The 18,087-nt window shown below is 43.6% G+C and overlaps 1 protein-coding gene across 4 annotated transcripts in view; it reads right to left on the minus strand.

Moving 5' to 3' along the window:
• aatkb (apoptosis-associated tyrosine kinase b) overlaps positions 1–18,087 on the minus strand; it is a 78,416-nt gene that overhangs the window by 18,227 nt on the left and 42,102 nt on the right. For 3 of the 4 annotated variants that reach the window (XM_049563229.1, XM_049563228.1, XM_049563230.1), the window contains 3 exons: positions 13,807–13,948; positions 672–751; positions 58–176 (listed from right to left, as the gene is read on the minus strand). In XM_049563229.1, the coding sequence (XP_049419186.1) occupies positions 58–176; positions 672–751; positions 13,807–13,948 (341 nt within the window). Of the gene's footprint in view, positions 1–57; positions 177–671; positions 752–1,667; positions 1,981–13,806; positions 13,949–18,087 lie in introns of those variants that run through there. The other variant, XM_049563231.1, reaches the window with a different exon arrangement.

Below are 18,087 nucleotides of genomic sequence, written 5' to 3' on the forward strand. Positions count from 1 at the left end.
GCCAGCAGTGACAGTGACAGCAGTATTTGTGAAAATATACTATCAATTATTAAGTACCGGAAAGGCCGAGCTTCCTCCAGGAAGTGCATCTGGTCCTGCACGCTGCTGCTGGCTTTCAGCTCCTTCACCACCACCTGGGTGGTGCTGAGACCTGCGTTCACCTCCCCGAGCAGAACCTGAAACAGAGGACAGACAGAGACATATACGCACAGAGAAGACAGACAGACGGATGGAAAGACAGACACAAACAAAGCCACAGAGCATGGAGTGGGAGTGACCATTACACAGAGACAGACAGACAGACATGCAGGAAGTCAGGGAGGACAATCCAGAGACAGACAGACGTACAGATGGACATACCCAGTCAAGGTAAACAAGGATGGAGAGGACGCATGGATGTTGATGAGTGGACGGAGACAGAGAGGGAGAGAACGACAACAACATGTTATCTGAGAGTAAAAACAGGAAGTGATTCAAAACATATGTCCACCTGCGAGGCATGCTGACATCACAGACACCTGGATCACAGGTAACGTGTCAGCGCGTCGGCCATCTTTAACTCTAACAGCCCTGATGTGTGTCTGCCTTTCATCTACCCGGCAGGAAGCTACGGCGACCGTCACAACCAGCAGCAGGAAGTGATGAAGACGGAGGCGTCAGAGGAGGCTTACCTTCCCGAACCAGCCATTCCCGATCTCCTTCAGGTACAGAAGACTGTGACGGCCGACATCTGCCGACTTCAGGAGCTGGACTGGAGAAAGAGAGGAGGAGCAAGAGTGTTAGATCGTTCATCATCAGGCTCTTAATGATGATGAGGATGTGGTGGTTCTAGGTAGAGGAGGAGGAAGAGGAGGAGAGGAGAGGATTGTGATTGAGCTGCGTTACAAAGCATTACTGCAGGATTGAGGATCACTCTGATGGATGACATCGCTCAGACTCAATTAGCAATGCTAATCGATTTTCATACATTAGAAAATGGATGGAAATCAATGGCTGCTCTGACCGACAGCTCACATTTGTAAACAGTCTGCAAAGATGCAACAAGTCGTCCGACCCACACGACCACATGAGCTGTATGTTCAGACCTCTGACTACGACCCACAGGAATGATTCCTAAATTAGCACATGTAAGACGATTAGATCAAATAAATGATTCATAATTGATATATTATCTGAAGCCTCATTTTTACACAAGTAATATTCATACTGGTTTATCTCCTGATCTTTGCTGAGCAACAGTTTTGCGTGAAAGGAATTAAAGGCCTGTCCCACATATAGGTCTGTTGACTTCAGCGATTTAAGCAAATATTAGCCCACGGGCTACTAACAAAAGTTTTATAGTATATCCTGTTGTCGAAATAAACATTTAAAACCTGAGATGTCTGACTAAATCAATTTATCCTCGACTCAAAGTGGGTGTTTGTGCCAAATTTTAGGAAATTTCCTCAAGGTGTTCTAGAGAAATTGCGTTCACAAGAATGAGATGGCTGCAAGGTCACAATGACCTTTCACCTTGACATCTGACCTTTGACCACCAAAATCTAATCAGTTCATCCTTGAGTTCAAGTGGGCATTTGTGCCAAAAGTTGTTCTTGAAATAGGTCATCAATAACAGATGACTGATTTTGTTCATGTCAAATATGATGGTGAGACCAGGTCGTACTCACAGGTGCTGTCAGGTCCAAAATGGCGGACAGAAGAAACAATGTCACTTGTATAAAGAATGAGACGGATCACAGTGACGAGATGCACCGTGTCCAGGTTCTTAAGAGGTTAATGTAGAGTCCATCCTCCGTCCTACTGATTGTTATTAACCCTCTCTAAAGTGGGACATCCCAACACGCCAGAGGACGCCGTCCACGCTCCAAACAGACATAACTCCACTCCTGTTCTATATCAGGCCGGCTTTGGCACCTTTCTGTCTGACCGTCCTGACGCATCTCTGTCAGCATCCCCAGATGAACACGCCCGGCCGTCCCGTCCCAGCTCAGCCAAATGAAATGGGACTGACGACGACGCCCCCCCTCCCCCTGTCCCACGATGACACTCAGATTGTGTCTGTACTGGCAGACAGACGGATCTTTGTGGTGCTGTCGTCCCCCTCCAGACTGCCACACAGTCCCGTCACTGTGTGGAGGCCATATTGGACGCCCCTGTCTCTGTCCCCAGGCTGCTCGTTTCTTACACCCACTCACGCTCTCTGCGGCCCGGAGCAGAATAACCGCCATTGTCTGTCTGCTCAGGGCAGCGTGGCACCAGTTAGGACCAGTTAGTACACACACACTGGGACCATTATCCACCTGCTCCATGACACACCAGGGAACAACAAGCGACGGGTTCCACCTACGCCATCACATTAACCTCAAACATTCATACTGCTGCTGGAACAGTGAGGGGAGGCTGATGCATTCTGGGGGAAAAAACTAACTCCCAAAGACGAAGCTGAGGAAGTAAACAAGTCAGCGTTACTGCGTATGAGCACGTTCTTATACACGCTGCCTGTTCTCACCTTCACTGTCTGTCACTGCTGAACACATCGCAGTAATCACATTACTCTCTCCAGTGATGAGCAGAGTAACTAATTACTAATAAAGTACCCCCAAAACAAATAGCTAGTTATAGTTTAACTTTTGTTGGCCCCCTTCCACTGATTTAAAATCCAACAATCAATCACATCCTCTGATTCATTTTCATAATCGTAGTGCATAAACGTCACAAAGCATCAAGCTGAACACAGAAACTCTCACATTCAGCGGCTCCAAACAGGACACCATTACTTGTTTAATGGGGTGTAACAGAAAAGTAATATAACGCCTAACTCTTTAGATAAACAAACAGGATCCTCCTAATGATTATTAGGAACTTTAACTTGGCAGCGTTGGTGGTGAAAGCAAACAAATCTATCTTCACACTATTAAATTCTCTATTTTCCTCTGAGACTTTTACTTTTATGGATTTTGAAGCCGTCGCTAGCTGAGATAAGGCTCAAGACTACTGCAGCCACTGCTGCTGAGGTTTGGCAAAATTTAGAGGAGAAATCGCCAGGCCGTAGACATGTGATGCACAGTTTAGTAGACAAAATGCTTAAACTTTTTTAGGCTACACGTTTTTACAGTTGGAGAATGTAAGAATTTCTTCAGGCCTACAATAATGATCAGTAAGAATGAAAGTGTTAAAAATAGATAAATAACCATTATTCATTTTCATGTGATTTTTTTTGGTCAAAGCCACAGAGCCACTGTTGAGAAGCTAAAGAGCCACATATGGCTCCGAAACAGTGGGTTTTCAGCCCCTGGCTTCAACAATCGACCCTTCTGGACAGAACAAGAACAAAATATTCAGAAAAGATTAACCAAAACCATCAAGCAGTCCATAAACAAGAAATAACCAGGTATAAATTAACTGGTCCGGCTCGTAACCATTCAGTGTTTGTTTCTGAAGAGTTTTTTTTAGTTTGGATAAAGTCAGCTCATCATTTATTCCACAGACTGACAGCCTCTTGTTGTAACGCAGTGAAGTTTGGTTCTTACTGCTGGTTTGTTTTCTCTCAGCCGAAACAACAGCAACTGTTGATTAACTACTCTGAACATAATGTGAATAGTTAATCAATCAAATCTTGATTAAAGGTGATAATATTACGTTTTAAGAGGCTAGTGGGAAATGAATAATAACGTTTGTTTTAGTAACGAGCCCAATGTTGCTCTCTACACAACATGACTTCTGACAACATCAGGAAGAACCTGTGAAGTTCTCACTGCTCAGAAGTTAACATGTACTGCTTAGCTAACGTAGCTAACACAGATAATGTAACTAATGTAGCTAACACAGCTAATGTAGCTAACATGGCTAATGTAGCTAACGTAGCTAACACAGATAATGTAACTAATGTAGCTAACACAGCTAATGTAGCTAACGTTACACTGTCTAGTTCAGCCTGCAGCTCTGGAGCCACATGTGTCACTTTCTGCCCTCTTGATAAAAAAACATTATATGGAAATGAATAACGTTTTTTGTTTTTTTTTAACATTTTCATTTTCATTTATCATCGTTGTAGACCTGAAGTGTGTCTTAAATTCTTTAGCTGTAAAAATGTGTAGCCGATTCACTGAATAAGCTGTGAGCTGCAGACCGCTGTTCAAAACCAACAAACAACAAAACTGGTTGCAAAAGTATCGCATCGGAAAATTATGATGGAAACGCCAAAATTCGAAATAAAACCCCCTGATTCACACAAACTAAAATACGCTCGCTTTAGCCGGGTTTTGGTTGACAAGAAAAAATGTTGATTTGCAAAACGGGGGATGGAAACAGTTGTTTGAATTAAGTCTGACGTAGTGCACCTCTCTCCATGGTGATATCCACACTCCGGGTCGGGAAGGCGGTAATGCATTTACAAGCTGGTTGGCAACTGCCAGAAAACGTAGAAGAAGAAGAATGCGAGACTTGTTTTGTTTCCGGTTCTGCGGAAAACTCGCACGAGTTCGTAGTTTCACCAAAGTCCGTACATTTAATGGAAACACACAGGATTCGTATTGCTTTTAATGCACATTTCCCAATGATTGGAATCACTTTTGGATGGAAACATAGCTACTGTGAAGTCATCAAAAACTGGCGCCTGGTCGGTGACTTTAGTGTCTGACACTGCTGAAAAAAGACGTTCTTTCATGTCACTATGATACGAGTCGGTCACTGTTACTGTTTAACGATGCCTGGTGGCATTATGGTGGGACAACAACAAAATCATGTGCTCTGGTGATTGGGGTGTCGTCTGTCGCTGCATGTTTCTATTATTGGAATCATTAATTTGGAGGAAGTGCAGCGGCGGCAGAATGGTATCGGTGCTTTGTATTTTTCCTGCTGTGACAAAGTGAAAACTCCTCCATTAACCTGCTGGCTTCTTCACATCCAGCACACTAACTCAGTTTCCATCGACAGGACTGTCTGGTCGTCTCTGTCTGTCTCTCTGAAGAATGCGTCTCGCTTCATCGCTGCTGTCGTATCCAGGAAGTCTTTAGTGAAATGCACAGCGGCTAAATCACTCAGATCCATGATGGAATTCCCATCATGCTCTTCCTCCAGTGCGCTCTGTGCTGAGCTGCTGAGCTGTGGTGCTTCATTTAAACTCACTGATGATGTTTGTTGTTCCTGTTGTGCAGTGGTGATGAGTGAGGAGTGAGGAGTGAGGGGTGAGGAGTTGATGTATGTGAGAGAAACACATGTATGTGCTCTGTGTGTGCAGCGGTTCACGTGTCCTCTGTGAGCTGAGTGGGAGTGAGCTCCATTAGTCTTCCCAGTGATTTGAGGCTGCAGCAGAGAGCAGCTGCATCAGGGCGGGTCCTGCACGGGGACCGAGCCTCGCTCTGAGCCAACGGTCTCAACAGGAACTCCACCTCTCCTCACAGTCTTTGGACGGCCTCGTTGCGCCGCAGGAAGACGGAGGAGATGGGAACGTCGGCTGAGAGGAACCAGAGCTGCTGAAGTCCACATGGACCTCAGGAATCATCAGAGATGTGAAATGTGAGACGTGCAGCTAGTGCTCTCTCTGCTCTCCTGCACTTCACTCTGTTGAATATGTGTCTCTGTTAACACTGAATCACCCTGCAGAGCGCTCTGAGCTGCAGCTGTGTGAGGACGTGGAGCACGGATAAAGTTGTAGGAGACCAAGTCGTGATAAACACAGTCAGCTCAGATCAGAATGATTATTATAAAAATGAATTAGTCAGCGACAGAAGTGTGTGATGGAAGCTCCTGAAAACAAAAATGTATTTCCCCTGATGATGTCAGAGGGTGAGGTTGTCCTGAAGGTGTAGTAATGAATCTACTGTAACACCATCTGGTTTCTGTTATTCACACATGACAGAGCACATGTTAAAGGGCCAGTTCACTCAAATCACACAACACAGACACTGTACGTAAAGAAAAAACTGCACCGCAGAATAACCGCCTGTACATCAGGGACTGAGCCTGCATGTTGAATCCAGGAAGAAAACTTTGTCTCTTACTTGTAACTAACTTCCTGTAAGAGACTAACTGAAAAGGCGGACTGTTTAAAGACACAGAGACATCTAGTGACTGTGTTTTTTTCTGGATAACAGACCTAAACCGGATGGTAGAGACAGCTCAGTCAGGCTGAGTTAAGTCCAACACGTTTTTCATTAAGATCCAGTGATTGAAAATGTGCTGTACCAAACAGCTGAGCTGAACGTTAAAGGGTAAACAACTGCAAAGCTGTATCCAAACATCTGTTTACATCTGGGGTGTGAAACTCATTTTAGTTCATGAGTCATACACTGCTCAATTTATCTCAGATGGGCCAGGCCAATAACCTTCGTAAAATAATCTGTAAGTACCTTTTTTTGTGTAAAGAATTACAAGTACGTCCTGTTGACGTTCATCTTTTCACAAAACAGATGACCATTAACACACAACCAGGACCATTGACACACAACCAGGACCATAAATACACAACCAGGACCATTAACAAATGCTGTACGTGCTGATGTATTGCGGTAAGCGAGTTGTGTCATTTCTGGTGTTTCTGTGACAGCGTCTCTGTACTGCTCTGGTGGATTCTACTAGCCTGCTTTCTCACTTCAGTTGTTTTAACATTGCTTTAATGTCTATTTCAACTCTTAACCCACACTGGTTCTGTTTAAGCACTTAACGTTATAGCTCTCCTTTCTACAACTTTCTCGCTAATCTCTTAGCTGTTGTTTGCACGTTACCAGCCTTGGTAGCTACATTAGCTTTACAGTTAGTGATGGCTTCTCCCTCTGCTCTCTCTTGCTCGGTGTGCCAAATGTTCAGTTATGCCTCTGCCTCCTTTAGCGACAGTGGTAATTGTAATAAGTGTAGCTTATTTGCTGCATTGGAGGCGAGGCTTAGTGAATTAGAAGCGCGGCTCCGCACCATGGAAAACCATTCAGTAGCTGTGGTAGTTAGCCAGCCCCCTGTAGCCGGTGCGGAGCCACATAGCATAGCCTTAGCCTCTGCTAACTGTCCTCCGGTAACTCCCGTTCAGCCAGGAGGTTGGGTTACAGTTCGCCAGAAGCACAGCTCCAAGCCCCACCAGCCTGTTCACGTTTCCAACCGCTTTTCCCCACTCAGCGACACCCGCTGAGGATAAAACTCTGGTTATTGGCAGCTCTATTCTGAGGAACGTGAAGTTAGCAACACCAGCGACCATAGTCAAATGTATCCCTGGGGCCAGAGCGGGCGACATTGAATCAAATTTAAAGCTGCTGGCTAAAGCTAAACGTAGATTCAGTAAGATTGTTATTCACGTCGGCGGCAATGACACCCGGTTACGCCAATCGGAGGTCACTAAAATTAATATTGCCTCGGTGTGTGAATATGCAAAAACGATGTCGGACTCCGTAGTTTTCTCTGGACCCCTCCCAAATCTGACCACTGATGACATGTTTAGCCGCATGTCATCATTTAATCGCTGGCTGTCCAGGTGGTGTCCAGCAAACGATGTGGGTTTTGTTAATAATTGGCAAACTTTCTGGGGAAAACCTGGTCTTATTAGGAGAGACGGCATTCATCCCACTTTGGATGGAGCTGCTCTCATTTCTAGGAACCTGGCAAACTTTATTAGTAATTTAAATCCCTGACAACCCAGAGTTGAGATCAGGACTCAGAGTCGCAGTCCTATACGCCTCTCTGAGCTTCTAGTTCAGTTACCCAGCCATAGTTTTCATAGTTTTATACAAACGGTGTCTGTCCCCCGACCACCTGAATTATTTAAATCTAAAATTAAACAAAGAGGAGTTGTGCATAACAACCTCATAAAAATTAAAACCTCTTCTGTGACAGAAAGACAAAACAGGAGAATTAAATGCGGACTGTTAAATATCAGGTCTCTATCGTCTAAAGCAGTGTTAGTAATTAATATCAGATAATCATATTGATTTACTCAGTCTCACTGAAACCTGGCTGTGTCCAGATGAATATGTCAGTCTAAATGAATCCACTCCTCCCAGTCATAGTAATACCCACATTCCTCGAGGCAGCGGCCGAGGAGGGGGAGTCGCAGCCATTTTTAACTCTAGCCTGTTAATCAGTCCTAAACCTAAACTAGATTATAATTCATTTGAAAGCCTTGTTCTTAGTCTTTTACATCCGACCTGGAAAACCTCGCAGCCACTTTTATTTGTTATAGTGTACCGTGCTCCTGGCCCGTATTCTGAATTTGTATCTGAATTCTCAGAGGTTTTATCCAGTTTAGTTCTTAAATCAGATAAAGTTATTATTGTAGGCGATTTTAACATTCATGTCGACGTTGATAATGACTCCCTGGCTACCGCGTTTATCTCATTATTAGACTCCATTGGCTTCAGTCAGGGTGTACATGAACCTACTCATTGTTTTAACCATACCCTCGATCTAGTTCTGACGTATGGAATTGAAATTGATAACCTAAAAGTCTTTCCACAGAATCCCTCGCTATCGGATCATTATCTGATTACTTTTGATTTCTTTTTACTCGATCACATGCCACTCAGCAACAGTTACTATACTAGATGTTTATCAGATAGTGCTGTCGCAACATTTAAGGAAAAGATTACTCCGTCATTAAATTCAATACCAAGTCCCTCAGTAACAGAGGTTTCCCGTACCGACTTTGATCATTTTGTCGATAGCACCGTAGGCTCACTGCGAACAACGCTCGACTCTGTAGCTCCTCTTAAAAAGAAGTTAAAAAAGCAAAGAAAGTTCGCTCCTTGGTATAACTCTCAAACCTGTAAGTTAAAACAAATATCGTGAAAATTTTAACGGAATTGGCGATTAACCAAACTGGAAGAATCTCGTTTAATCTGGACAGACAGTCTCAAAACTTATAAGAGGGGCCTCCGCAATGCCAGAGCAAACTATTACTCAGCATTAATAGAAGACAATAAGAACAACCCCAGGTTTCTTTTCAGCACTGTAGCCAGGCTGACTGAGAGTCAAAGCTCTATTGAGCCTTGTATTCCTTTAGCCCTTAGCAGTAATGATTTTATGAGCTTTTTTAATGACAAAATTCTAACTATTAGAGGCAAAATTCATGACCTCCTGTCCTCAGATAGTACCTATCTAACCTCTAACACAGCTGTAAAACCTAATATATATTTAGATTGCTTCTCCCCAATTTCTCTTCAAGAATTGACCGCAGTGATTTCTTCATCTAAATCATCAACGTGTCTCTTAGACCCCATCCCAACTAGGCTACTTAAGGAGGTTTTTCCTTTAGTTAACACTCATATATTAGATATGATCAATATATCCTTATTAACAGGCTATGTACCACAGTCTTTTAAGGTAGCTGTAATTAAACCTCTACTAAAAAAGCCCACCCTGGATCCAGAGGTGTTAGCCAACTATAGACCAATATCTAATCTTCCCTTTATGTCAAAGATCCTTGAGAAAGTAGTCGCAGACCAGCTGTGTGATTTTCTCCATGCTAATAATTTAATTGAGGAATTTCAGTCAGGATTTAGAGTGCATCATAGCACTGAGACAGCACTAGTTAAAATTACAAATGACCTTCTGATTGCTTCGGACAAAGGACTTGTCTCTGTACTTGTTTTATTAGATCTTAGTGCGGCGTTTGACACAATTGACCATCAAATTCTACTGCAGAGACTGGATCACTTAATTGGCCTAAAAGGTTCTGCTCTGAGCTGGTTTAAATCTTATTTATCTGATCGTTTTCAGTTTGTTCACATTCATAATGAATCGTCCTTACGTACCAAAGTTTGTTTTGGAGTTCCGCAAGGTTCTGTGCTCGGACCAATCCTATTTACTCTATATATGCTTCCTTTAGGTAACATCATTAGAAATCACTCTATAAATTTCCATTGTTATGCGGATGATACTCAGTTGTATTTATCTATGAAGCCAGGAGAAAGTAATCAATTAACTAAACTCCATAACTGCCTTAAGGACATAAAAACTTGGATGAGCACCAATTTCCTGATGTTAAATTCAGACAAAACTGAAGTTATTGTTCTTGGCCCCAAACAACTCAGAGACTCTTTATCTGATGACATAGTTTCTCTAGATGGCATTGCTCTGGCCTCTAGCACTACCGTAAGAAACCTCGGAGTAACATTTGATCAAGATTTGTCTTTTAATTCTCATTTAAAACAAACCTCATGGACTGCATTTTTCATCTGCGTAATATTGCGAAAATTAGGCCTATCCTGACCCGAAAAGATGCAGAAAAATTGGTCCACGCTTTTGTTACCTCAAGGCTGGATTACTGTAACTCTCTATTATCAGGTAGCTCTAGTAAGTCCTTAAAAACTCTCCAGCTAATTCAGAATGCAGCAGCACGTGTACTAACAGGAACTAAGAAACGAGATCATATTTCTCCTGTTTTAGCTTCTCTGCACTGGCTCCTGTAAAATCCAGAATTGAATTTAAAATCCTACTGTTAACTTATAAAGCTCTAAATGGTCAAGCTCCGTCATATCTTAGAGAGCTCATAGTGCCATATTATCCCACCAGAACACTGCGCTCTGAGAACGCAGGGTTACTCGTGGTCCCTAAAGTCTCCAAACGTAGATCAGGAGCCAGAGCCTTCAGCTATCAGGCTCCTCTCCTGTGGAATCATCTTCCTGTTACGGTCCGGGAGGCAGACACCATCTCCACATTTAAGACTAGACTTAAGACTTTCCTCTTTGATAAAGCTTATAGTTAGGGCTGGCTCAGGCTTGCCCTGTACCAGCCCCTAGTTAGGCTGACTTAGGCCTAGTCTGCCAGAGGACCCCTCTATAATACACCGGGCACCTTCTCTTCTTCTTCTTCTTCTCTCTCTCTCTCTCTCTCTCGTATCCTATTACTGCATCTTGCTAACTCGGCCATTCTGGATGTCACTAACTCGGCTTCTTCTCCGGAGCCTTTGTGCTCCACTGTCTCTCAGATTAACTCATATCACAGCGGTGCCTGGACAGCGTGACGTGTGTGGTTGTGCTGCTGCCGTGGTCCTGCCAGATGCCTCCTGCTGCTGCTGCCATTATTAGTCATTAGTCATACTTCTACTGTTATTATACACATATGACTATTGTCACACATGTATACTGCCAGATATTAATACATACTTTCAATATATTGTACCGCAGTAGCCAGAACTATAACTATAATATTATTACTTTCAATAATGTTGTTGTAAGCTACTGTCATTACCTGCATCTCTCTCTCTGTGTCTCATTGTGTCATGTGGATTACTGTTAATTTGTTATGCTGATCTGTTCTGTACGACATCTATTGCACGTCTGTCCGTCCTGGAAGAGGGATCCCTCCTCAGTTGCTCTTCCTGAGGTTTCTACCATTTTTTTTCCCGTTAAAGGGTTTTTTGGGGAGTTTTTCCTGATCAGCTGCGAGGGTCATAAGGACAGAGGGATGTCGTATGCTGTAAAGCCCTGTGAGGCAAATTGTGATTTGTGATATTGGGCTGTATAAATAAAATTGATTGATTGATTGATTGATTAATACACAACCAGGACCATTAACACACAACTAGGACCACTGATACACAACCAGGACCATTAATACACAACTAGGACCATTAACACACAACCAGGACCACTGATACACAACTAGGACCATTAACATACAACTAGGACCACAAATACACAACTAGGACCATTAATACACAACCAGGACCATTAATACACAACTAGGACCATTAACACACAACCAGGACCATTAATACACAACCAGGACCATTAACACACAACCAGGACCATTAACACACAACTAGGGCCACAAATACACAACTAGGAACATTAACACACAACTAGGACCATTAATACACAACCAGGACCATTAACACACAACTAGGACCATTAACACACAACCAGGACCACTGATACACAACTAGGACCATTAACATACAACTAGGACCACAAATACACAACCAGGACCATTAATACACAACTAGGACCATTAATACACAACTAGGACCATTAATACACAACTAGGACCATTAATACACAGCTAGGACCATTAATACGTAACCAGGACCATTAACACACAACCAGGACCATTAACACACAACCAGGACCATTAATACACAACCAGGACCACTGATACAGGACCAGGACCACTGATACAGGACCAGGACCACTGATACAGGACCAAGACCACAGTAGTCCCTCAGAGTCAGAGGGTTTTCAGCTCTCACATTCTTCAGATTCCCTCCAGCAGCAGTGTGGGCCAGCCGCCTGGACCTGGACCTGGTTACGTAACAGACAGATGTTTGTGGGAGAGAGTGAAGTTATAGAGTTCACTCTTGGGGACTTGCAGCGAGGGACTGTGGGATAGGTGGAGACCCAGCTGACTGAGGCCAGCATCAGGGCGGTGCTCACTCGGGGGACACACAGCTCTCCTTGCTCTTACATCACCCTCACACCCTGCCCTGTGCTGCCTTCACTGAGCTGTCAGGTTTACATAGGTTCACTGGAACTGACTCAGGACGTAAATCACAAACTCTGACAAGCTTCAGGACTGATATCAGAATATTCTCTGTCCACCCGACCATCTAATGTCTCATCTCTCTCAGCTGAAGGAGAAAGTATAAATCTCGTGAACCTCCTGAGACCTAAGCTTTGTTCGGTATGCACTTTTAATTTCTGTTCGGGATCAGTGGGGCCTGATGCTTATAAATAACGAAACAGTGGCTCCGAATCGTATCAAGTAGTTCTGGAAAACAATGATGTCCTTATATGGGGACACTGGGTTTATTTGTAAAGCCACAAGGAACATCCTTTTGTCTGTCACAGGTAACTGGCCTGTGTCAAATGCTAGGATAATACAACTGTTAAGTCCGAATAGTGATGGGATTTCTCGTTCACTTTGAAGAGCCGGTTCAAAGATGCGGTTCATTTGTGTGTGTGTGTGTGTGTGTGTGTGTGTGTGTGTGGGTGTGTGGGGGGGGGGTTAGTGGGTTCAATGACAAATCGCATTGCTGATTTGTCGCATCACGTGATCACGCTGCACTAGTGATGTGACGTTCGTGAACGAGCGGGGTCTTTGAACCGGCTCTTTGAAGTGAACAAGTGAGCGGCTGCTCTGTCTTTCTCCCTCACAAACTAGTCTCTCTCAACTTGTTCCGGATCAAATAATCTGAAATTTAAAGCAAAAAACAAAGAAATTAGGAACTGGCTCGTTCACTCTAAAGAGCTGGTTCACTTGTTCACTTCAAAGAGCCGGTTCAAAGACTCCGCTCGTTCGCGAACATCACATCACTAAGTCCGAATGTCCTCAAATAAGACAACTGTATTTGTGTCCAGTGTCTTTCAAAATAAAAGCGTTACATCTGCCAACTTACGTTTTTTCCTTCAAAAACACACACACACGGTTATGTTTAGCCAACACACACACGTGATTGGGTTCAGCAAAAATGAACAGGTTTGGCTTTTCAATCTTACGGGATGCAAATGCCGCTCTCTCGGGTGTAAGTCCGTGAAAGGACACCCTTTTGCGTTGGTTTCTGGCGCTGCAAGTCACTGCCCAAGCGCAAGATTTCAAAGACTTCGAAGTGAGACCGGGCTCTCTTATCTTGTTACTGTTGCTAATATTGGTCATTAGCATTATTAATTATAAATAAACAAGTCTCAACAATAAAATGTGATCAGGTTTTGGACCTTGTCCACTTTTGTGTCGGGTTTGGCTGCAGGCTGATTTGTCAGAGGTGGCAACCATCTTGCTTTTACATGGATTAGTGCAGTGGGTTTATGTTTACAGTGTGTTGACAGTAGCTGGAGCCACTGACGGAGCTGAGGAGGTTAAACTGACAGAATGAAGACTTGGACCGACCTGATCGAGCAGGTTGCTTTGCGACCGGCAGGGACACCTCGGTGAGCGGCAGGATGTAGACGTCCGGGCTGCCCTGGGAGGCTGGCGAGGCCAACGTGGACATATCTGCATGGTACTCCTCCCCGTCCACATTCTTGAATTCCTGGAAAACACAAACACATGAAGAGGTCAGAGGTCACGCAGAGGAACAGGCTGCTGGTGTTAGATGAGGAGGTGAGGTCACAGAGGTGAGGACAAACAAACCTCACACACGCCTTGATGGATGCACGCTGAGCGACATGTCATGTCTGACTGTAGCGATGTGCGTATGTGAAACCATAAAGAAACCTGTGTAGATATTTGGCCAGAGCTGTGCGGCAGAGCTGAGATAAACTGACTCAAGCTGTCCTGTTCCTCCGAGCCGTTACTGGAACGTCAGAGTGTAAACAAAGCCAGCGTGATTTACACAAAGATTACATGTATCCCAATCCTCATCTTCACTATTAAGCCTGATGGTTTTAGTGCTGAGCTGCTCTCTGGCAGCCGCTGTGACTCACTCTCACTGTCACTCTGCACAAAGGGAAGACATATTTAAGATCTACATTCACTCAATGATGAGACAGGCAGAGAGGACTTCCTGCACTTCTTTTAACTGATCAAACTCGAAGGCTCCAAACAGGAGGCTGATCAGTGTTCGGTGGCCTCTTCACGACCACTGAGACTCTACAGGTTGTCTGTTCTTCAGTGAGAACTGGACGGGAGATTTTAATATCTGTCAACAGTGGTATGCTAGCTAACGTTAGCCTCTGGAGCGAGGATGTTTACTGTTGCTTGGCAACACCGTCAGCTGCTCCATACTGATGTAATAATCCAGATTTTAAATTCTGAATATCAAACATGTTTGAAATGCTCAGGGCGCCACCGATGAGACTGTGAGCAGGTCAGGAGGTTTAAACGTCCACACGTAACCACACGGACATCAAAAAACTACGACAAAAGCAGACTACTGCGTCACCTCATGTCGCTTCATATCGCCTGTGTCTCAGCCGAAAAGTTGCACTTGAACACACCACAGAGAGTGCAGCCAACTGCCTGTTCTGCGCCTGTATGACAGGAAATATCTCTCCACACCAGCAGGCGGCAGTCGTATATATATTCATCATTCAAAAAGGGAAACAGGAAGTGCGACAGGACGGATTCAAGATGCTAGTTGGCCAGTTAGCACATTAACAACACAACCTGATGTTAAAGAACAAATTATTTTTACTGTGAGCTTAAAAACAGGTACAAACAACAATGAACCGTTTCTGCCAAAGAGCCCAGCGACCAAAAAAAATAAAATAATCTCACACCATACACTTATTCATGAGAGTTGAAAAATCTGAACTTCAGCAACCGATTAGCGCCACGGTAGCCAATCAGCATTGAGATCATCCAGGGAGGTATGACGCTGAGGACTCATCTGCAGAAGTTCTTTCATCGATTCAGCCATTTCATGCGTGTATGACGTGAGTCAACACAAAACATTCTAGCATTCAAACTCGCAAGAGAAACGCGACACAAAAATTTGTATCGCATTTGATGTGAACACGACATTAGACTGGATCTGTTAACGTCTCAAATCATCTGGGCTGAACATCTGTACCGACCAAAGTCTCAAACCAGATCTCTCTGATCGACAGGAGGGTGAGTATACGTGCATTAAGAGCAGAAATCCACCATCAGAGTGTGTTACTGTGTTTAAAACATAATCAGGTTCTGAATGGGTTAATGTGTGTAAACCATAACTCTGCAGAGACAGAACCAAAGACATGAGTCTGTGTTTTAAGAACGTTAAGAGTTATTGCTTCGATCAGTCACTGAGAAAAAACATGTGTAAATGAAAAGTGGAAAAAGTCTGATACAAACTAAGATATAATTAAGATAGAATATATTCCTCTGAACTTCGTTAAATCACCATGTGACGATGATGAACAGGCTCTGATCAAACTGAGTTCATTCTGTTTATTAATGTATTTTTCTCTCTTTTGTCCTCTGACGGACGGACTTGTTGGGTGGAGCGCCTTCTGTAATGATGTCATTGCTTTTGGAACAATAATATGGAGAAGATCAACAAAGACGATAAAGAGAGAGAAACATCAGTGTCAGCAACAACTTTAGCAGTTTTTGGAAACACCCTGCAGGCTCTAACCAGATTTTATGGCACTGTGGCCTTTTTGTGGTCCAGAAGAAGAGCGCGGCGGCGTCATCTGAGAATGAAGCGTGTAGAGTGAAGCATTATTCAGTTGTATTTAATGTGTTTCGCGTGTCCAGGCCTCTATGCCTTGTTTCGTCTGCAGTGATGTCAGAGAAGACGCAACATGTTGCCGTGAGCTTTGATTGTGGGAAAAAATTGTTTGGTAAAACTAAAGTTATTTTTTTATGCCTCTGCGCTGGCGCTAGGTGTAGCTGAGGAATTATGTTCTTGGGTTGTCCATCTGTCCGTCCCTTTCTCATGAAAGCAATATCTGAAGTAGATGCTAAAAGAATTTCTGCAAATTTGGCAAAAACATCCCGCTGTGACTCGACAGTGACCTGATTAGAATTTGGTGATCGAAAGTCAAAGGTCGCTGTGACCTCACAGAACATGTTTTTGGTCATGACAAATGTCTAACAGGATAAAATAATGAGTGTCAAAAGGTCAAAGGTCAGCTTGACTGTGACATCATCATGTTTTAACGTCAAAGTGGAAGCTGTGCTGATTGTATAGATCTTGTGTGTGTGAAACATCCATGTTTTCACTGACATGGATGGAGAGTTCATGGAGGCGTTCAACCGCAGGGTGGTGATCAAGTTTGACATCACGATTAATCGATTAACTGATCATCAATGTTACCAATAGTTAATTTGCAACCCTAGTCCAGACACACCACAGGATAGAGAGCGGAGGATGAAGAGAGGATGAGGGGGGGAGGATGAAGAGGGGCGGGGGGGAGTTGGCTGCGTCCACAGACCGGATGTCAGAATAAAAGTCTCTCAGTTTGGATCTGGAGAGCAGAGGGGTCCCAACACTGGAAAAATGTGACCCGCTGCAGCCCTCTGCAACACCCACCCACACACACACACACACACACACATGCACACAAACACACACACACGCACACACACACACACACGCACATGCACACACACAAACACACAAACACCTCCATCTCTCACTCCATCCTGTCCCAGAAGAATGTGAGCGCACACACACACACACACACACACACACACACATGCACACAAACACACACACACGCACACACACACACGCACATGCACACACACAAACACACAAACACCTCCATCTCTCACTCCATCCTGTCCCAGAAGAATGTGAGCGCACACACACACACACACTGCTGCACACTGCACCCCCGCCCTCCATCAGCCTCACATTCAAATCTTCACACGGCCTCGCTCGCCCTCCATTCAACATGTGGTTTCACTCTACACACACACACATACACACACACACACACACACACACACACACACATCCTGCAGTGGAGCCTGCACACAATCTTCAGATTCTGGATCGGATTCGATTCTTTTAGATTCAATTTTATTTCAAACATGCAAAATAAATAAAAATTAAGAGTAAACGTAGGAAAACAAAACCAGAATACCCAGCAGACATACTCAGTGAACATGAGAACTTTATGTCTGCAGTCAACACTTGTATTTTATCAGTAATATTCAACATGAATATTCCCGCCTCAGTGTTCATCGTACACACCTTCATCTGATCAAACAAAACTTAAATATTCAAGACAAAAGAAGAACAGATGGAGCTGAAAACAACAAATCAACAAGGAGAAATGAGCGATACAGTTTCCCAGCATGTAATGTGATGTCTGTGCAGCCAACGCTCCAAAACTCAAAGAAATCATACTGATATCGAAAAGAGAAAATCAATCTGTCGTTCGTCTGATCATTTCAGGACGCAGGAAAACGTGCTGCCAGTGGCCACACTGGTATTTCTGCTCATTGTGACGTCATTTCCTGGAGTATCTTCAAATGCTTTACCTTCCTAAAAATCTGTGCAAACTGAGCTAAAAGGTTTGTGAGTCAATGCACCAAAATAAATCATAAAAGTATTACAAAAAAATTGCAACTTACAAAACAAAGTGGGCTTTTTTTCATCAGATTTTACAAAATAAAAAAACAAAACATTATGATCCAAAAGATTTCTAACTGCAGAAAAGTTATCAAAATTTTTCCTAACTCTCCAGAAGTTATTGAAACTGTTAACATTATATAGTTTTGTAGATTTTTATG

This window comes from Epinephelus fuscoguttatus, linkage group LG20, assembly GCF_011397635.1.
Source record: "Epinephelus fuscoguttatus linkage group LG20, E.fuscoguttatus.final_Chr_v1".
Classification (NCBI taxonomy): Eukaryota; Metazoa; Chordata; class Actinopteri; order Perciformes; family Serranidae; genus Epinephelus; species Epinephelus fuscoguttatus.